This window comes from Anguilla rostrata, chromosome 6, assembly GCF_018555375.3.
Source record: "Anguilla rostrata isolate EN2019 chromosome 6, ASM1855537v3, whole genome shotgun sequence".
In the NCBI taxonomy this organism is placed as follows: Eukaryota; Metazoa; Chordata; class Actinopteri; order Anguilliformes; family Anguillidae; genus Anguilla; species Anguilla rostrata.
The window spans coordinates 54,804,105-54,825,484 of NC_057938.1; the positions used below are offsets into that span (position 1 = coordinate 54,804,105).

A 21,380-nucleotide genomic window follows, 5' to 3' on the forward strand; every position below is an offset into this window, starting at 1 on the left:
GTAGTGGTTAGTTACTTGTATGTCATTTTGAGGAGTAGTTAACTACAGGAACTGGCAACTACTTTTGGCCCTAAATATTTATTCTTTTCCAAACCCTATGATCAAATACCATTTTATCTTTCACTGTTCCCTCTAATCCTGCTTGATGAGAAGCACTCAGCTATAGTAGCAAACGGCCAACTGCTAGTTGCTGGTTTTCCACGTGTGCAAAAAGAAGGCATTGCTCAGATGCACTCTGTGTCTGGGCAGACTGGATGCTGATCATTTTTTGATACGTTTTGTGCAAAGTAGTTTGAAGGGGAGCTTTGCTGTATTCCAGAGTAGGTTCCACAACATTGATATTATAAAATCAAATCTATTTATTTTGTGTAGTGCTTTTCTTTTTTTTTCTTTTTTTTTACAGAGAACTATAGCAAAGATGCTTTACTGAGAACAGAAGGACAACTGGGCAGGAACCATGCCTGAACGCCCAAAGTTACAAATGATAACACTGATGCTTTGTTATTTGTCTTTAATTAGGCAGTTTGTCAACTAATAACTAGATTCTCGTTTGCAGAAGCATCCGGAACTCGTTCGGCTACAATAGGAAACACAGCAACACAAGTGTCTCCCCAGTTATGAATGGTCTCTGTGAATAATTTGAGGCGGTTATGTTTTAACCTTGAATTTTAAATATATACCCGCTTGACAACTGTACCCGCATGTCAATCGTTCATGTATTGTTCCCTATTTGTATCCTCTGCAGCGATCAGTGCACTTTTAAAAGTTATGGATAGGAAATGACGATGGTGACGCCGACATCTATGGTACTTCCCTTACATACGTGACGTGGCCAAGAAGACAAACGCGAATGTGAAGCGACGAGCTTTCTAACAAATCGATCAGCCAGAAACACCATTCTGCTCAAAAATCTAACAAGCTACCAGTAATGTAAGTTAACAGACAAATGACTAAACAGTGTATTCGAATGTGATGCTTTTAGAAATCTAAAATTGTAATTCAGAGATAAGCTAACGTGAGCTACACGTTAGATTCTTTGCTGAAACATTCATTTAGCGTGAGGTGGCTAGTGTCAATGATTTGTGGTACTTCTTTCGCTTTTTAAACTAGAAAACTAGCGTAATTTGTAATGTGCCATGTGAAAATAATGTAAGCTATGCTTGTGCTGTATACATATCTTGTTGGCAAGTTAACAAAATAACTTAGGTATATAGACTCAGCTAGTTAGCCTATATTGCTAGCAGTAACAATCGTCAGCTAAAGCTATTCATTAAATTGAAATTTTCTTCTGTAGAATGGTGACGGACGTACAACTGGCGATTTTCGCCAATATGCTCGGCGTTTCGCTCTTCCTGCTGGTGGTCCTTTACCATTACGTTGCTGTCAATAACCCAAAGAAACTGGAGTGAAGTAGCTCTCCAGCGGATTTGGAAGGTAAGCGCATTTTAATACAGCGGTTCTCAACCTTGGCCCTGGTCCCATGCTGGTTTTCGTCCCAACCACAATTGCAGTCAATTGAATTAGTATATGGGGTCATCGCTTATAATATTTTAACGATCTTTTTAATATTCTTCTCGTTGCCAGGGACCATTCCGTGTGTGATGAGACTCCTCTGCCATAATGGAACGACATGCACTGCTTGAATCAGCCTGTAAATGACTATTTTGTTTGGATTATGTTGTGAATAAAAATATTCATGGAGTTGCTTTAATTTGCTGATTAATTATTGCCAGTCTAAAATGCACAATAATATAGTATATTATTTGATGCATTTTTACTACGGAGTGTTACAAAGCATTCGTTTTTATAGTATTACAATTTGTCGGTTCTGCCACACACACACACATTTGTATTTGTTTATTGATTTTTAAAAATACATACACATAATTTCTCAATGGCCCTGTTCTGATATGACAGGTTACAATGTGCATTGAAGCTTTTTCGAGAGAGTGCAAATTTTCACATTGAATTGGTCCTGTTTTTCATAAAACCCATGTTTTCAACGCTTAAGTTACCAACAACCATCTGGCCTTTAAAAAAAAATGTAAATACAGAACACATTCACATTTAAACGGTTTAGAGTGTTGCTTAAAAGGTTCACAGCTTCTTCACTTCAGGGCTTTAAAATGGTAACTATGTTCATTTAGGAAAAGCCTTGAAACAGTCCCTGGTTTGGGGCATTTTTTACAAGTCTACTGTACCAGGAGACTATATAAACACACAGAGCAAAAAATTCAATTCTGCAGCAATTCCGTATTTGCAATATAAAGGTGACACAACACAAAAATCAAAATGAGACACAGTGTTAAAAATAACATTTTGTTGGAATGTTGCCGAAATGCTACATACATAAAGGCCAGATTTGGTCCAGAGCTGCACCAGATCACTGCCCAAACAGCACTGCCTTTTAAAATTTGTAAAATTAATAGCAAATGGAGCCCATTTTGACAGGGAGATAAAAAGGTGCAGATATAACTGTAAAAAAAAATCTTGTGCAAATCATTTGTATCATTCGCCACCCAAATTACCTGGACGGGTAATTACTGTCTCCACAGTAACGGATGCAGTCTCTTGGACAGTGTGTTGCCTTGGACCTGGAGCCTGTATCACAAAGCAGGATTACTGAGTTAGCAGGATAACTGCACAGAGTAAAACCTGGAACCATCTCAAATCTGGAACATGGACTCAAGTGAAAACAGCTGTTCTGGGTTTTACTCAGCGCAGTTATCCGGCTAACTCACTAATCCCTGCTTTGTGAAAGAGGCCCCAGGGGTTACACTGCCAGAGGGTTGCAGGTATTTGTTCCTTCCTTTCAAACACTGGCCATTTAAGGCATGGCTGCCCAACCCTGTTCCTGGAGATCTACCTTCCTGCAGGTTTTCATTCCGACCGTAATTTGGCACGTCCGATTCTACCACTTGGCAGCTCAGCGAGATCTCTCGCTGATGAGTGAGGTGTGTTACATCAGGGCTGAAGTGAAAACCGACAGGATGGTAGATCTCCAGGAACAGGCAGCCCTGATTCCAGGCCTCGACAACGAGGTGTGCGGATCCGACGACTTCAGCGAATCCCTGGCGCAGAAGTGCGCTGAGAACCGGCAGGATTCTGGATTCTGACACACCCGTGTTAGAGACTGACGGGTGGCGGGGGGGGCGGGGGCCTGGCGTGATTTTCGGTCCCGTCACGCCTCACCACAGAGTGGTACCTTTCCGCACACGGGTATAGGCTCAGACACCAAGGGGTTGGCCACCAGGGGGCTCTCCTGCAAAAACAGGTGAGGAGTTAGGGTTACAGAGGAGGGGCTCAAAAATTATTTCAATGGGATCTGAGATTGCGCGTCTGCAAGGCATTTTGCTCAGGGATGATGTCCCATCTGGGAGGTGAACCTGCAACCTCTAAGTTCTGAATGCAGTGCCCCAGTCATTTACACCACACTGCTGCCCTGTCGTAACCTGTACAGGTGTAGGGACTCACCTGTTGGGGGGCATTCTTGGCCTCTGTGTCAGTGCTGACCAGGTAGAGCAAGCTCCTGCCCGTTTTCTTCAGTAGTGACCTGGAGGTAGGCTGCAGGGCAGAGTCTTCCTTCTTTGAAGCGCCTGGCTCACCCCAAACATTGGAGAGAAAGACAACAACAGCCCAGTTGTTTAACCCTTTCAACAGTAGGTTTCTTGTAAGGTTTTTTTCCAAAATTCCAAGTCAACTTCCACATTTTGTCCACCCTCAGTAGTAATATTAACCGAAGAGTAGCTTTATCTGGAATGTTCTCTTCTTGTTTTTTTCTAAGTCAGTGTTCTAGAACTCTGTTTCTTTCAGGGACACCGGCAGCGATTGTGACATCAGCGTTAGAAGGTTCAGCTAAGAACACGCTAATCACACATTTGTGACCTCACACCTTCAAGGGTTAAGCGGGAAATTGTGCACACCAGCCAGGAGGGTGGGGCCTCAGCTGGTGGCAGCTGTGATTATAACGTCAGAGCGAGCAGGAGGTGGGGGGGGACGGTGGCGACCTCACCGGCCAGCGAGAGCTTCCGCCCGATGCCCGGCTTGATGAGCTTCCACACCCTCATGGAGGCGCCCTCCGCCAGGCTGACCGAGCGCGCCAGCCTCTTCTCCGCGGCCGCCGGCCCCGCCTTGCTCACCGGGATCCGGCTCGGCCGCCGCTGCAGCTCAGACCTGCCGACAGAAACGCCGCAGCGGGGGGGAAATATACCTTATAGGCTGTGATTTTCTGGCAGTTTAATGCAGCAGTGCAAGGGAAAGAGTCTGAGTGAAGCCAGCCCGTTTAAGGACGTTTTCAGGCCTGTGCTGGTGCTCTGACACGGTGAGCATGATTCATGTTGTGGCTCAAGGACTTTCCCAATCAGCTCAGGAGGACAGAACATTCGATTGGTTGGAGAGAATTTACGACCTTCCAGAGCAGCTGCGATAAAAATAAAAAATAATAAATATAGCATCTACCAAGTCAAAGGAGAAGCATATTTACCTGGAATATTCCACGGACGTCAGAAAACTGAAGGTTCCTTCTTTCACAGAATTCTAAAAAATATGAAAAGCAATCATTTTAAACCGTTTTGCAGCAGTTTTTTAAGGATGACTACTGAATTGTCTTTTATTGAACTTGCTGCCCCCCCCCCCCATTTTCTCCTGATTTGGAAAGTCCAGGTTTCTTCCTTTTTTATCCGCCTCAGGAGTGTGAATATATGCAGTAAACGTTGCCCCACCACGATGAGCCCCCTAGTGGTTAGCCCAGACTACTGCAGTCTTTTGCAAATGCCAGGATTTAACAAACAGGCTTTTTTGTGGAACTACATTTTGGATGACTGCATTACACCAGTGCCTTACCTGCAGAGGACTCGGGGACTCCGGAAGCTTGGAACTACATTTCCCAGGTCTCCCATTCCGTACAGGAAAGTCTTTGTTTTGCAAGCCATTGTGAGAATTCTGGCAGCTGTATCCTGAGCAATGGAGACAGAAGAAAAATGAAAACAAACCAAAAATGGCTTGAGTATGAATGGGGGACGACGACAATGTGGGACAAAGCAAACAGAAAAAGCACCACTTTGATGATGTCATAGAAATCCCATGAAGACCTGCCCAAAATAAGCATTGAATGGGTATAAGAAGCCGATTATTATTATTAATAATAATAATAATAATAATAATAATAATAATAATAAAGACACCAATAAAATATAATAATAATAATAATGCCAGTGTTTTGCTATGCGCACATGCATCATGACTCAGATATAAGTGCCATTCCCTGTCATGGAATGACACAGAGGTGGTGGCATCGTTGAATTCGGGCTTCATCGCCACGGCAACCTCACTGGCTGCTCCTGAACCAAAGTGACTGACAGTCCCGCCTCCTGGTACCTTGACCCGCATTCATTGCTCATAGCTGAGCTCACTGGCATAAGTTAAATGGGTGGTTTCAGGGACATGGGGTGCACTTGCTCACGGTTTCTGCACGGAAATGAATAGAATACTACCTTTCTTCAAGGATAATGAGGCATTCTTCTAGGATAACGAGGTAGTTTAGTCATTATTTTATGGGGACTTTCAAATAAGCAACGCACAATAGCCATACATATCATTACTTGACCATTTTTAAGTCACAAACTATTTCAGACACATTTATGAAGTATGTGTCTCTATAAAAATGCACTCCTAAGTTTGCGTGTGATGTGTCAATATCCAGCTTTCTCCCATGCTGGTGCCACGTCTCAGTAAGCAGAAGGTATCTGTGGCTGTGGAGAAACTGAAGGATACATTCTCAGGCTGCATTACAGTAGCTGTAATATCCTGTTAATGGATCACAGGTATAGAGTGACCCTTCAAAATTTTAAACACACAACTTATTTTGACCACTTCCACAAGACAAAGGAGAATAAACTGACATGTTAAACCTGTGACTCTGTGTGTGTGCGTGTGTGTGTGTTTGTGTTTCTGTGTGTGGAAAATGCAGCTGAAAACAAAACTCATACGATATCTCGTTATTCACCATCATCAAAACATGAAAAGATGTTCGTGAAATTCTTGATAAATAGTGCAATGAGAAATGTCTGTTTTCTATAAATTAAATTAAATTGTTAAAAATTAGGATTCGCCAAAAGGACACAGAGGAAAAGACAGACAGTTGGCAGAGGAGGAGGTCAAAAAGGTGGCAAAGGTCAGGGCCTTTTTTTAAGTCATAAAGGGAACATTTATTACACAAAGAAAGATCAGACAATTTTTGGAAATTAGATCAGCACATCTGGGAACTGGCCAACAAACAGAGCATCATTGTGACATCACAGAGAGAGAGAATGAGTTCTAAGTTCTACTGCGCAGCACTGAAAGGAAGAGTACCGTCATAGAGGGGAAATATTCGGACATACACGGCAGTGTTAGAAACCACTGCAATGTTTAAACGTAGAAGAAAGAGCAAGAACGTCTTTGTGACATTATTTCTCCAGATTTATTCAGTTCTGGGGGGGGAGTTCTTGCTCCAGTCCCATGTGGAGCCTGCCACTGGTCAGGGGTGGGGGGGTTTTGCTCTCATCGTGCAAAATCGTTTCTCGAACTGGCCTCGTCGATGCTTGTTTCACCGTATAAACGGCACAAGCAGCAGACGCTAATAAAGTGACTGTGGCACTGATCCTTTCAGACCGGCAGTTTCCAAGGTGAAACACGCGTTAACTGGAACAGGAGAAAAACAATAGCACAATCTGAGCCTTCAATACAACACAGCCGCATTGGAAGAAACTAAAACTGAGTTATCAAATAGAAGACATATGTATATATATATATATGCTTTATATAAATAGATATCTACACGTAGCTTTGTTATGATAATACTGCTGGGCATAAAGGCAATACATGGCACTTATTACAGACAATGTGACATTACGTCGACAGTAAGAGCAACTTCCAACAACAGTAAAAACCGTATTTTCTTTTCTTCACCGTGGTATAATTCTGATGAACACATCACACAGCGCGTTCAAGGGACTACATTGGGACGACCAACAGCAGGTATGTTTTAAAGCACATGCTTTAAAAAATATCCTCAACCACCAGTACCGAGCAACCACTTACACAAGTACACCAACACTACCACAAACTGCCCAACCAATACCCTGTCCTCTAGGCACCTCTGCGCATGCTTCAGCTGAGTGCATATCTCACAGTAGGCCAACAGACTATTTGCTCAGCGTCAATTTCTACCAAAGCACATTTGTGTGATCCAAAAATGTATACACAATTCAACACCTATTCCGATAAAGAAAACGTGCACACGTGAAACTTCTGAATCTAAAAGCTCTCTCTTTTTTTGTTCAATTTTATGTTGTTCCAGTAACAATTTGGCCTCAAAAGTTGAAAAGGCGGAACGCAAAGAAACAACGCGTCCTATTACACCGCAAAGTAAACGACAGTGACGCAAATGTAAAAATCCACCGTTACCATGACAACCCATATAACTTAAGCCACAAACGCATAGTCGCACAGTGCGTTACAGTTTAAGCACATACACTTTGTGACGTCGTGAATCACTGTTTTTCAACGTGTAGGCCTCTACACCCTTAGGTTGACCGTTTTGATAAAGTACACTGTACATGGCATCCCGCTGTCACACTGAAATGCGTTTTTCTAATAATTACAAATAAAATGGTAAATAAACTCGTGCATAGTGGTCTCGCGTTTCACACGCGAACGCACGTGGCAGGCAAGCATCACACGGAGAAAGGCATTTACAAAATAAAATTAAAAAAATACAAAAATCAAAGTTTAACGTCACAGTCAAACCCTTCATTCAAACCGAGGAGCCGAAAGGGGCTTTCCTCAAAAACATCGAGAAAAAAAAAAGTTTTCACATACGATGATCTTGAAATGTGCTGCGTTTCAGTGAAACTGCGTATGGCACAGGGTTCTAGGCAAACTTCTAGTACTTTTATAGTAGAAATTTCCAGCACGTGTGATTATCAAAAAGACAGTAAAATAAAAAATAAAAAGTATGAACAACAAGTGTACAAAATACCAGGCGAGTACAGCCCTGTACTTAATAAAAACTATCCTGGCGGATAAATGCTTAGTCTACAAATGGACATATTCTGAAACAAGAGTCACAGAGTTGCTACGTTGCTGCAGAACACAGAGTAAACTGCGGCTAGATTGCGTTCCTATGGCGACGGTTAGGGTTACATTCCAACAAACAATAGGAATATTGTCTGGGACACGTGACACACAAACTCTCATATTTACACGAATTAACATTTCTTTTTAAAAGTGCAATGAGGCAGAAAAAGTTCACTTATTTTTTTTGGTGGGTTCCAAAGAGCCTTGCACACTGTAATTATATTTGTTTTATTCCTTTATTTTTAAAAAAGAAAATCCTAACCAATGTGTTTCACAGCTATAAATATTTTTTTTATTTAATTAACCTTATTACAGATTACCCAAAGACTATGATTTGTAAAATAAAATTGTAATAACGGTCGTCGTTATAGTTGAAAATAATATTTGTCACTTTTAATATTAGCTGCGTTTGATGGATGAACTCCATATGTAACAAATTCTACGGACAAGCTCTTTAGATCCCATTTCCAGTGGTTTCGTAGGCAAGTGAGGCAGATCAAAAATAGATCCTTCTGACTCCATTCCGTGTGTTTTAATACGCTGCTTTCTTGAAAAAAAAGAAAGAAAAGAACTGCTGAATGCAGATTTCAAATACGAAAAATAAAAATCTTCCCCAGTTCCAGGTGGAATGCATTCTACACAAACCCTGCTTCTCTCATTTCTCCCCATTTCCTATGCAAACATTACATCACCTTAGCAGTTAGCGTGTTCCCTTACATCAGACAGAGGAAAAACATTCCTTGGGAATTCAACACTCAAAATAAAGAGGACAAAGCGCACTGCAGTTAGATTGACTGCGGACCCAACGTGATGTTTTACCACAACTGGCCACAGTGTTGTGGTTCAGAATGCCCAAGAGGGGGCGCTATTCGGACAGTAGCCGTAGCTGCCTCCCGGCGTGAGGAAGGAGAGTGGAAATGCCACCACTGCGAGCGAGTAACATAGCGCGGTTTCGCGGTCTCCAGACACGGACAGACCCGCGAACTCGCCTCTAACCGCTAAACCCGCGTTTAAAACATCAAGCGGTTCACTTCGGTAAAGCGCGACACGACGCTTCCGCGGGTACAACACGGGCCGCGAAAAACAACCTCGTCTAACTGGGGGGGGAAAAACGAACGTAAAAAGACCCCCCCACCTGTCCAAGAGGAACCACCGATCAGCACGTTTGCCAAAAGCTAGAAAATTGTTTTTTCCTCCGCTCTGACAGCTAAACATGTTATTTTTTTTTTTTGGAGGGGGGAGAGAGGGAGGAGGAGGTCGCGAGGGGAGTGGATAGTGGGTGGATGGGTGGTGGTGATCAACGTCTGAAAACAGCAGTGGCCTCTAAATGGTCCCACAACTGGATGCGTACGGGAGCAGAGAAGGGGAGTGTGGGGGGGGGGGTGGGGGACATTACACGGGCCTCCGTTCATTTGCCCGCCCGCCCCCGCTCTCTCTCTCTCTCTCTCGCTCGCCCGCTCACTCTTTGGCGGCCCTCCCCGCCGGGCCCGAGGCGAGGGAGCTGGCGACGTCGTTGAGGAAGGCGAGCGGGGGGCGGCGCTGCTGCTGCAGCAGGGGGCCGAGCTTCTTCCCGAAGGCGCGGTTGAGCAGGCGGGCCCGGGGCATGGCCTGCAGGGAGGGGAGGAGCTTGGAGAGGCTCGGCGGCTGGAGGGCGTACAGACCTGCCATGCTGAAGGACGCGGGGATGGCGCAGGGCCCCAGGGCCGCCGGCCCGGCCCGGGGCGTCCCCGCGGCCGCCGAGGAAGAGGAGGAGGACGAGGTGGTGGAGGACGGGGAGAGGGGGAGGAGGGCGGGGCACGGGGCGGGGGAGGGGGCCGGGGCGGGGGCCGGGTGGTGGAGGCTGGGGTTGCTGGCGGCAGTTCGCACTGAGCGCTGGAGGGACCGCCTCTTCTCCTGAGCTTTTGACTCTACGGAGATACAGAGAGACACTGCCTGGGTTACAGCAGGGGTGATACAAAATGGGGGCGGGGCGGTCACGCAGAAAAGAGAGAAGCTCCGCCCAAATCAGAGTACGTCCTTAGTTACCAACAAAACGCTGACTGTGATTGGTGGACACTTTCTGGCTGGACTTCCTGGATCCATGTGTGAACTGCCAAGAAGCAGAATAAGGGATTCTGATGCGACCATGCTGGTCTATCATTATGCACGGAATGAAAAACGAAGAAGAAACAGCTACACTTGAAGTTGAGAGGGACAAAGAAGCTCTTTTATTGTTTCAATCCAATACATTTCGCCCAGGGAATCATCATTCAAAAATTAGCCAGAAAGTATCGACCAATCACAGACGACGGGCTCTGTAATTGGTGGAGCTCCTCTCTGTTTTCTATGAGTAAGGCGACATCACAACCTAATCTTATCCACATCTCATCACCCCTGGGTTACAGCATGGACAATGGAATAGGGGATGAGACCGTCGTTTCAGATATTATTATACATTAACCAGACGGTCAACTCCCATGGTCTCTCCACCTTCAGCTTTTCACTTGACAAGAGGAGTCTTCCCATTAGTAACATTAACCCTGAAGAGTAACCCTGAAGAGATTTTTTCAAAATTCTAAGTCAGTGTTCTAGAACTCAGTTGCTTTCTGTTACCAGCAGTGATTGTTACATCAGAGTTAGAATGTTCAGCTAAGAACATTCTAATCACATATTTTGTGATCTGAAGATTCTTAAAATGTCCACTGAAACTCAACTGTTCTAGGTTGTGCCCCTTAATGAATTTTCAGAAGACGTGTCCAATCGGAGTGTTCAGCGGTAGGTAGAACTTTCAATGCGAGAACAACGAATGCGGAAACTGACCGTCTGGTTAACGCATGACGATATCTCTGTGGCGTCACCTTACTGATAGAAAACGGAGAGGAGCTCCACCAGTCAAGGCGACCGTGACCGCGCAAACCAGCATACCAACAGGGAGGCGGGAACCAATCGGCCTCAGTGTTGCTCTGCTGGTTGTTGATTGGTGGAGCTCCTCTCTAGCCTCCGCCAGAGGCAGAAAGTCCAGTGGACAGGAAGTAAAAGTCCTGCCGAGCATTTCTTCCACCCATGAATTCAGCCAGCCGGCTGAAGAATTGTGCTAATGCCTGTAATGCTAATTGGCAAATCCAGGTGATTGGAACTAAATTCTGGGGAGGACTTTTACTTTCTGAACCTGGATTTACCACCTCTGTACTTGGGTGACATAACTATTCTCTAAACCCCAGATTGCCACTTGGAAAACCAGGCTTCTTGATCCCCATATGGATCTACCATGTGAGATCGACCACACAATACCATATACTTTTGACTTTTACATTCTACAGACATGCAATTTGATTTATTCAGTGCACATTAAAGTTCCACACATCATGGGAGTAAACAAAGTATGACTATGCAGTCAACTGGAAGCAGTGGTTGCTGGGAATTGCGGTTTTAAGTAATTTTAGCTATCCGTACACACTTGGCAAAAGGCACATTTGAAGAGTCGTCTCACTGCCCAACGGCTGAGAGCCAATCAGAGCGTCGGAGACCTCAAAGCGTTGTAAGACACACAAAAGGAGCTCAACGTCCACACACACACACACACACACACACACACACACACATACAGACACCTTGTTTTAGCTCCATCCGAACTGCAGCCTGCACTAAACATTCCAAATCCGTTCTCTAACAACAGGGGAAAGGGGTGGACTCTATCCTACATGACATCATCATTTTGGGGTGCAGGTTCTGTACATCTTGTCTTTTGCAGTGGGCAAACGATTGACTCAAAATAAGATCACAATGCATTTAAGGACCAAAATTTACCAACATGGTTACTTTTCCTATTTAAAATTGAGGACCAACACGTTAAATAATTGTTGTTTTTCTTGGTGTTTTTTTTGTTGGGGGGGGGGGGGGGTTGGGGTTCCCCTTTAACATTTTCGTGCGGGGAGCAGACAGGACCACAGGACGTCCAGGAGCCCCCCCGGCGGGCCGCAGCGTAGCCCCACGCCCAGCTTACCTCGCACGGGACCCAGGGCTCTGGGGGGCGGTCCGGAGGCGCGGGGGGGCTGGCTGCAGCCGAAGGTGAAGCTGGGGGAGCTCTTCAGCTGGGGGGGGGAGACCTGCTGCCCGCCGTTGCCGACGGTGCCGGTGCCGTTGCCACGGATGCGGCTGAGGGCGTTCTCCGAAGCCGAGGTGGTCAGGCCCCTGGAACACACGCCGGTCGCTTCATCAGAGGCGTTCGGTCGACTCATAAGCACACGCCACCAAATTCATTACCCATAATCCTCTATTTATAGGAGAAACTCGCTCAAACCAAGCGGCCACTTAACCCGAGACACTCTTTTTCAGGCTTTTAAAACCATTATATGCAAAAACAACACTATACGCCAATGCACAGGATACGGTAGCTTTGTTAGCTAGGATTAACAGAGAGTGGGGTTTGTATGGAAATGGGGTGCATAGCGACCACGGTTTGTTGCGATTGGGGTTCGCAGTGACCGGGGGTCACAGAGAGGGGGCTTTATAGAGGGGGGGGGGGGGGTCACAGAGAGTGGGGTTGCATAGACAGAGGGGTCACAGAGAGCGGGGGTTATAGAGGGGGTAGGGTGGGGGGGGTCACAGAGAGTGGGGGTCACAGAGAGGGGGGTCCGCTGGGTCGACAGAGGGGGTTCATAGACAGCAGGGTCACAGAGAGCGGGGGTTATAGAGGGGGGGTCCACAGAGAGGGGGGGTTCATAGACAGCAGGGTCACAGAGAGCGGGGGTTATAGAGGGGGGGTCCACAGAGGGGGGCAGCAGGTCACGAGCGTTATGGGGGGGGTCCACAGGAGGGGGGTTCATAGACAGCAGGGTCACAGAGAGCGGGGGTTATGGGGGGCGAGGGGGGGTTCATAGACAGTGAGGGTCACAGAGGGGGGATAGGGGGGTCACGAGTAGGTACAGAAGGGGGTAAGGGGGTCACAGAGAGGGGGGGTTCATAGACAGCAGGGTCACAGAGAGCGGGGGTTATAGAGGGGGGGTCACAGAGAGTGAGGGGTCACAGAAAGGGTGGGTCACAAAGGGGGGGGGGGGTCACGCTGGGGGGGGGGGGGGTTCGGTTGTCACAGCGATCGCGGGCGGCTGCACTCACGTGCCGAGCCCTTTGGGCGGCGCCCTGCCGCTGCTCTTCTTGCTGCCGCCGTTGGAGACGCTGCGGCTGTTCCGCACGTGCCTGAGCATCCAGGCGCGCACGTTCGCCAGGCAGCTGTGCTCCGACAGGACGAGGCGGGGCCACGGGTTGCTCTCCGCCATGTCCAGCGCTGCCACGGCAACCGCCCTGCCCACCTGCGGGGGGGCACAGATCACCAGTTTTTGGGGTGGAGGACACAGTTCACCAGTTTTTGGGGTGGAGGATGCAGTTCACCAGTTTTTGGGGTGGAGGACACAGTTCACCAGTTTTTGGGGTGGAGGACACAGTTCACCAGTTTTTGGGGTGGAGGACACAGTTCACCAGTTTTTGGGGTGGAGGACACAGTTCACCAGTTTTTGGGGTGGAGGACACAGTTCACCAGTTTTTGGGGTGGAGGACACAGTTCACCAGTTTTTGGGGTGGAGGACACAGTTCACCAGTTTTTGGGGTGGAGGACACAGTTCACCAGTTTTTGGGGTGGAGGACACAGTTCACCAGTTTTTGGGGTGGAGGACACAGTTCACCAGTTTTTGGGGAGGAGGACACAGTTCACCAGTTTTTGGGGTGGAGGACACAGTTCACCAGTTTCTGGGGTGGAGGACACAGTTCACCAGTTTTTGGGGTGGAGGACACAGTTCACCAGTTTTTGGGGAGGAGGACACAGTTCACCAGTTTTTGGGGTGGAGGACACAGTTCACCAGTTTTTTTATTTTTGTTCTCGTCCAGTTTAAGCACCAGGAGTCAGATAAGAGCTGCGTTACGGTGGGGGGGGGGGCCTACCTGCTCGTAGATCTCAGGCGTGTACTTGGGGGGGAAGGCCGGGGGAGGGGGCGGGGTGGCCCTGCCGTTGTCATGGCAGGCGGGGGGGATGGTGTTCACACAGCGTCCCGTGTTGTAGTTGCACTCCAGCGTGTAGCTGCAGGGGGAAAAGAGCAGTGGGAAAGGTCAGCGATACCCCCGCCAACACTGCCAGCAAGCCCAGCTAGCAGCCCGACAGCGTAGCAGTAACGTAGCATTGCACAGCATAGCAGCACCACAGAGGTAGCATAGCAATAGCACAGAGATAGCCTAGCGGTAGCACAGCGATAGCACAGCTATAGTATAGCGGTAGCATCGAGATAGCATAGCGTTAGCGCCGCGATAGCCGCGCCTTGCCTGTGGATGAGCCCGATGGCTTTGTGGATGGCGACGCGGCCGCTGCCCTCCTTGGACTGACCGTCCCGTTTGTCTTTGGCGTACATGTTCTTCTCGGAGAAGTTGCAGCCCATGAAGTCGAAGTGCGCCGAGTTGAGGGAGATCAGCTTCGGGTACAGCAGGTTCTCCACCTTCATTTGGGCCGCAACGCAAAGAGAACAAACATTTTAAAACAGGTGCTCAAAACGCATTCGCTCCGTGAGCACGGATAGAGACTATATAGCGCCTTGCCTGCTCGTTCTCCTCCGACAGGTTGTTCCCGTACATGAAGCAGCCGCGCTTGGAGGCGTGGCCGTGGAGGTCCACGTAGAACGCCACGCCGCTCTCCTGCGGGGGGACGTCCTCGGCAGCAGCGGCAGCGGCGGCGGGGTTGGGCGGGGCCTCTGGGGGCGTGGCCGCCTTGAAGGCGTGCGGCGCCTCGTTATGGTCGCAGGGTCCCTCCCCCTCGCCCTCGCCCTCCCCGTCACAGTCCGGCTCCACCCCCTTCTGGGGCTCCGCCTCCACGCCCCAGGGCCGGCCCCCGTTCTCCTCCGTCACCATGGCGATCTCGGGGGCGCCGGGGCAGCCGAGGAGCGGGAGGAGGTCACCCTCGCCGAGCTCCTCGCTGTTGCGCAGGTTGCGGCTGCGCTCGGCGGCGGAGGGGCGGGGCGCGGCAGGCGGGGGCAGGGCCTGGGGCGGGCTCCGCCCACCCGTGTTGGAATGGTTGGAAGATCGTGTGCTCAGCGGGTTGGAGGACGGGGACGAGGCGAAGGTCCTCCAGTCGGGCGCGTCGGGCCCCACGCGGTTGTGCAGGTGGTGGTACAGGATCACAGCTTTGGCACCGTAGATGGAGGGGTGGAGCTCCCAGCTGGGGTTCAGGTACTGCCGGTTGAGGTTGACCCCTCTGGAGTCCGTTCTGACGGCAGACGAGAGGGGGAAAAAAGGACACAACCAGAGTTTAGCTCTTGCAATACAAAGGCAAGTTTGAATCCTAGTCCTCGCAACTGCTTTTGTACCCTTGTGCAAAGTTACTTAATTTGAATAGCTCCAGTAAATATTCAGTTGTAAAAATGCCTTATATGAAAAAAAAAATGAATAAGATAGTAAGTAGCTCTAGATAAGAGCGTCCGCTAAATGCTAAAAGCTAATCGTAAAGGCTTCCATTACTGCTAATGCAGTGTTCAGGTGTAGCGCAGTGGTACCTGTAGTGACCCCGGACGACCCCGTCGGGGTTGAGCATGGGGATGAGCTTGAAGACGAACATCCTGCGTAGCATCTGGGCGCGGGGGTCGTCCTGCTTCAGGATGAAGTTCAGGAAGCCGTTGAAGACGAAGCTGGAGGGGGTCTCGCCCGGGTGCACCCGGCTGCTCAGGAAAAACACCTGGGGGGGGGGGGGCAGGAGGAGGGGAGACGGAACGCGAGACACGGTCAGCGTTAACGTCTTCCGCGTCTTGCTCCACGCTGCCCCCTGCTGTCTGATCATCGCTCTCCCTTGGCGGTTTCGGCCTTGCCGGGGCAAGGTGCGATTCCACCAGCAGGGCCACAGGCCAGCTCACAAAGGGGAGCGAGGCTTCACAAACCCCATTTTGGGTTGGGCTACAATAACCTGTCGATCACTGACTTGTTAGTACATAATGATTGGCTCAAATCAGTGAATCACTGATGTCATACCTTAGCCCCGCCCATTTTTGTTTTTGCTAAATCTGACTGGGCCACTGGTATAGCGGACTGCTTCTGTGTCAGAAACGGACCCACGGATAAGTGCTGAAGCAGGAGCAGGGGACGGAACCAGAGGTGATTTAAAGTGACAGGAGCGCCTCGTCCGGGCGAACGAACGCGGGCGGCGAGGAGATAACCTCCCATCGGCCCGTTTCCCCGGGCAACGGCCTGTCGGGTCCGAGCAGAGCACGCTCCGGCTCCTCAGTCGTTCCCGGATGAATGCCTCCTTTCTTCTCGCGTACTTTAACTCTTTTACGGAAACAGGACGTTCCTGTTCGTGGGAGATACCTGACCCTGCAGTCAGCCCACGAACAGAAACCAGCCCAACCAGAGACAAACTGGACAGGTGGAAAACCTACAAAGGAGGTGCCACTTTTACCCTGGAGCAGACCCTGACCAATGGGGAGCAGTGGATTGGTCACATGACACGACTGCTCCAATTACCCTTTTTAACTGCAACAATGGCATCACGGTTACTGTACACTGGAGTCTCACATGTCATTCTGATAAAAGCACAGCCATTCGGTAAAGCCTTCTCTGTCCTTCAGAACCGATTTGCAGCGTGCCAGTTCACACGCTGGTCCTGTGTCCGTACTGGAGGAAACAGGATCCACTGGATCACCACCCCGTCACATTCCTGCTCAGATCTGTGGCCGTGAAGTGGAACCCTGAGGACAGGGGCGGCGCGGCGTGGAGCTCTCTCTCTAACGAGACGCTGTGCTTAATTACAGAGCTCTGCTACAGTGACCCCGCCCGCCGCCTCCGCTTAAATTTAGAGGAGGCTGTGTGAGGGTGCGAGGACAGGCTGGGGGATCGTTTAAATCACCCGTGAGCCGCACCAAACCAGGCAACGATTCGCACCTGTGTTTCAGGCTTTGCTGAACTACAGTAGTAACACCCCTTCTACACACCCTCAACCGTGTCCTGGCAAGCTGTTATGGAGACTGGAGGATATGAGTCTCATTTTCCTGGAAGTCACTCACCCGTTTCCCAGCGAATTTGGTGAGGGGTGGTTAAGGGTAGGGGGGATGGGGGGGGGGGTGACTGTGCATGTGAGTTTCCCGGGAGGTTTCACTCACCCGCTTCCCGGCGAATCGGTGAGGCCGGGGGGCGTGGCTTTCAGGGAACAGCCTATCGAGCCGCGGCTCCCTCTCCTCCAGCATCCCGTGGCAGGAGGTGACGGTGACGAGGTCGACGCGGCGGCCGTCCAGCGACAGGCACAGCGCCTCCCGGTGGTAGTACACGGAGTCTAAGGGACTGCGGGGGGGCAAAGACGCCGGTGAGTTTCGCACAGCCTTGGCCCCAACCGGCCAGTCTACATTTTTCACACCGTGTGCCTGTCACTGCTGTGAGTCAGCCTCACTCTGACTGTAACAGGGACAGGGTCAACACTACCGCAGGGTGACTAATGACCAACTACACGCCACGCGCACCGGCTCCTGACACAGGATGACCCACACAGAACCCCAGCACCCACACACCCACAACACACCAGACAGCAACGACACACAACACCACGCAGCACACACGACACACCACACCACACACACGCACACACACACACACACACACACACACACACACACACACAGACACCAACACACACACACACACACACGCACACGCACACGCACACACACACACACACACACACACACACACACACAGACACACACACAGCAACACACACAGACAGCACACGCGACCACAGACACACACAGACAACACAGACACAACACCAACACACACACACACACACACCGACACACGACACACACACACACGACACGCACAGCACAGCGAACGCACACGCACATTGCCTAAATCATCACAATACCAGCACAGCTTTGCGGGTGAAATTGTTGATATAAACGGGAGGGACATTATTTGTGTTTCACGAAAACATTTAAGCCAGATGGTCGGTTTGCTTTGCCACAACGCAACAATAAACCGACAATGGCGTTGACTGAAAGGGCATTACCTGGGACAGCCGCTCAGAAGAAGACAGAATTAGTACAGCACAGCCTATGCCCTGCTGTTTGGCCCCCACCTGTTCGGACTGAGGTGCATAGTGTTGACAAATTTCTGATCCAGCTGCTGTAGCATGTCCTGGCTTTCGGCATAGGAGAACGGGTAGCAGAAGGCGAAGTACGTTGTGGTCCCCCGTGCCTCCAGCAATCGGTGATGGAAAGACAGAATGAACTGGTTCTCCACCATCTGAAGGTGGAAAAAAAAAAAAGGCGGTCGACCCGTAAGTGCTGATTGTTCAATTGATTAGGTTTGCTACGCAGGTTTTTACGCCATACTACACTCCAGAAAAGCAGGCTAGGTGAATCCATCACAATCCAGCTATGACCCACTGACCAAGTAACTGACACTAACAATAGAACTTGCAAAAATGATGACCGAAATCCTTTAAAAATAAAATAATACATAATTTGTGTCCCCTACTGCACAAGGGAGAATAGGAAGATACTATGTTTAGAGCTAGGGTGCTATGTTACCTAAGCTGAACTTTCCTGAGGTGGATCTGAAGTTACAAGTAGGCCAATAATACATTACCAGACGTTGTATTATTATTCCTACCACGTATTTGAACTATTGGCGTGGCTGGCTGTTTACTGGAGGGATTCAGGTCAAGAACCTTGACATCAAAGGCAGAAAAACTGAACACCTGATGGGAATTAAACACCACCCGAGATCTTAACCGGCAACCCGTTCTCGGGTTGCTTAAGCGTTTTACCCAGTGGAGCGGCTACCATGGCAACGCACCTCAAATGTCGGTCTGTCGCGCAACCGCTCCCAGCGCGTCTTCATGGGCAACGTCTTCACGAACGGCGCCATGCCCTGCGAGTACAGCTTGCTCTGCTTGTTCATGTTCATCACATTGATTTTAATAACCTTTCCCGGGACTGCGCCACGGACACTAAAATAGAACCAGGACCTAAAAAAGGTATAAGAGGTAATATTAGTTGGTCCCCAATTTCATCGGCACTGTACCAGTTTTTTTCAAATATATATATTTAAATTACTGATCCCTTACGTGCCGTCATAATTTTCCATTTATTGAGGCGATAAATGTCGCACCACTAAAAACCAAAGTTAAGAAAACCAATCACTTGGTTATAGAGCTTACCTGTTCCCATTTTCGAACTCGGTGTCGGCGCAATCGGGTTTAGTCCAAACGTTGAACTCATAGTCCGGGTTGGGAGCACCCCCAGCCAGGACCCCGGGTACGGCTATCCCGGTCCCCGTTAATTGAGATTCCCCCTCCGGCTCAGAGCGGTCCACTTTCTCAACCCGTCCCAAATTACCCGAATCGAACTTGGAGCTGAAAATCACATTTCCGAAGCGGAACTCCATAATTGTACTCCGAGCCTGAAGGATCGCCCAAATTTCTTGCCCTGTCCCTCATGAAGAAGGTCAAACCAATCCAGACAGCTGTGAAAACAAAGTAATGACAATGCCTGAGGTCGGACTCAAACCGTTCTCCGCCCATCAAGTGCTACCTTTAATTACTGAAAAACAGGGCGTCAGCAACAGCGAAAAATAAAATATTCGCAATATTCTAGTAGTTTTGTCTTATACTTTTATACGACATTAAGCTTTCTTGAAATCTTAAAAAATTTCTTGAAAAATCTTATTGTACATACTGATGCAGGATTGAAGTCGTGTATTGGTCTTCTGAATTCCCTGAGGTGATGCATATTTAACAGTGACACCTGGTGAGACAGAAAAATGAAAGCAATTATAATGGAAGAAAATAAGAATGTCAACGGGATTTCCAAGTGAAAGTGAAGATCCAAGTGAAATCCAAGCGTTAGCCAGGCAGCAAAGCCTGTTGGGCTGGCAGCTTGCTAGCTTACTTGCAAACGTTAAACGTGCATGCTAGCTCGCAATATAACAAACCTTACCTGGCTAGATATCAATTTTACACCGTGTAGCTGTAACTAAAATAACAAAAATAATACATTTTCTAAAGCTAGCTAGTAGGATACTCGGTTTTCCAATTACCCCCAATAGCGTAATTAATGTTAACTAACGTCAGCTATTCAAACTCTCTAATTATATTTATCCACGGCAATAGCCAGCTAACATAATTTCAGCTCTCGACTGCTAGTCACAAATGTGAAGAAATGCAACAGCAAAAGCTCGCGGTTGCAAGCCGTTTGTTTCACGAATGTACCTCAAGCCATGTTAGCTAGCTTGCAAGATACACTTTCAATGCACGTTTCAGACAAATTCCCTATGGTTATGCACAATAAAGCCAATATTGCATCGATAGATAGCATCAGCTTGCAGAGGCGATAACAACAAAATCAGCTTGGTAGCTAAGTTTAGCTATGCTAACTTGCAAATAATGAATGCAAAAATCGTTCTTTCCTTGTTGAAGGCACTGGTGCTCCCACACGACAGCTCCGATTACACAGACAGAGTAAGTGCATAAATTGCCAGGGTTTTCTTTAAGGAATGTGTTTATTACTGTAATGTTTTCATATTTCATGTGCGTCCCATTTCCCGACCAACAGCCAGCTCTTTAAACCCAAACAAACCCATCGACCCCCGTCTCCGCGGAACGACAACAACTCGTGCGTTGATTGGCTCATGGTTTGCTCACGTAAAAGCAAAGTTCTTTCCGGTTGGCTGGTTTAGTTGAGCTTTTCTCGCTTAACATGCAGGCAGCACGCAGTAGCATTTATTAAGGGTTTCGTTGTAGATGGTTTGTTTGCGCAAAGCCAACGTGTTACTGTAAATAGCAGCGCATCCACTAGGGTAAACAAAGTAAATAATGGAGGATGCGGGCATCGATCCCGCTACCTCTCGCATGCTAAGCGAGCGCTCTACCATTTGAGCTAATCCCCCGACAACACATACACGAACTCGAAGTTTTTTTTGTAAAGACCCGTAAACATTTACCAAAAAAGAACGTAATGTGTCTACTCATTCGTCGCATCGTTATACGTTCCTTACAGATACTATATCGCTATACGTTCTGTTATATTTTGCGGTCATTTCCAGACACTGGAATACTTATCAAAAGAGAGTCCTTCGAGCCGGATTCGAACCAGCGACCTAAGGATTACTTTGTATCCCACTACAGTCCTCCGCTCTACCAACTGAGCTATCGAAGGCTCGCCGACTACATTCCTGTTCGAACAGGTATAATCCAAAATCCCTCCCTAAATTCATCAGCATCCTAACATGGTTCCTAGGCAACGACACGTTATTGCACTACT

The 21,380-nt window shown here is 48.4% G+C and overlaps 2 protein-coding genes and 2 non-coding genes across 5 annotated transcripts; 1 reads left to right on the forward strand and 3 right to left on the reverse strand.

Moving 5' to 3' along the window:
• Window positions 1-1,294: 1,294 nt before the first annotated feature.
• ost4 (oligosaccharyltransferase complex subunit 4 (non-catalytic)) lies at window positions 1,295-1,711 on the forward strand. Its single transcript, XM_064340682.1, has 2 exons — window positions 1,295-1,434; window positions 1,585-1,711. The coding sequence occupies exon 1, from the start codon at window positions 1,296-1,298 to the stop codon at window positions 1,407-1,409; it is 114 nt and encodes a 37-aa protein (XP_064196752.1). The 5' UTR covers window position 1,295; the 3' UTR covers window positions 1,410-1,434; window positions 1,585-1,711.
• A 131-nt stretch (window positions 1,712-1,842) lies between these two features.
• On the reverse strand, window positions 1,843-21,254 carry agbl5 (AGBL carboxypeptidase 5). Of its 2 annotated transcripts, none has more exons than XM_064340653.1 (18): window positions 20,495-21,254; window positions 19,797-19,865; window positions 19,280-19,584; window positions 18,916-19,087; window positions 18,194-18,360; window positions 17,223-17,400; window positions 15,627-15,805; window positions 14,677-15,340; window positions 14,407-14,576; window positions 14,032-14,167; window positions 13,213-13,406; window positions 12,101-12,288; window positions 9,780-10,025; window positions 4,843-4,955; window positions 4,484-4,536; window positions 4,013-4,173; window positions 3,475-3,596; window positions 1,843-3,262 (listed from the first exon to the last, which is right to left on the reverse strand). In XM_064340653.1, exons 3-18 carry the CDS (start codon window positions 19,504-19,506, stop codon window positions 3,182-3,184), a joined length of 3,051 nt encoding a protein of 1,016 aa, XP_064196723.1. In that variant the 5' UTR covers window positions 19,507-19,584; window positions 19,797-19,865; window positions 20,495-21,254; the 3' UTR covers window positions 1,843-3,181. The 2 variants fall into 2 exon arrangements, with proteins under 2 accessions (XP_064196723.1, XP_064196722.1); XM_064340652.1 differs by lacking the exon at window positions 20,495-21,254 and adding an exon at window positions 20,058-20,484 and having other exon boundaries at window positions 9,780-10,046.
• On the reverse strand, window positions 20,934-21,006 carry trnaa-agc (transfer RNA alanine (anticodon AGC)). Its single transcript has one exon. It is a non-coding gene; the product is annotated as a tRNA-Ala (tRNA).
• trnay-gua (transfer RNA tyrosine (anticodon GUA)) lies at window positions 21,189-21,275 on the reverse strand. Its single transcript is given in 2 exon segments — window positions 21,189-21,224; window positions 21,239-21,275. It is a non-coding gene; the product is annotated as a tRNA-Tyr (tRNA).
• Window positions 21,276-21,380: the final 105 nt, after the last annotated feature.

Coding starts and splice junctions, on each gene's coding strand:
- ost4 (XM_064340682.1), top strand. CDS start 1,296: ATGGTGACGGACGTACAACTGGCGATTTTCGCCAATATGCTCGGCGTT.
- agbl5 (XM_064340652.1), bottom strand. CDS start 19,506: ATGGAGTTCCGCTTCGGAAATGTGATTTTCAGCTCCAAGTTCGATTCG. Junction 12,289..13,212: donor CCGCCCAAAGGGCTCGGCAC/GTGAGTGCAGCC, acceptor CGTGTGTTCCAG/GGGCCTGACCACCTCGGCTT. Junction 10,047..12,100: donor AGCCCTGGGTCCCGTGCGAG/GTAAGCTGGGCG, acceptor TAACCCAGGCAG/TGTCTCTCTGTATCTCCGTA.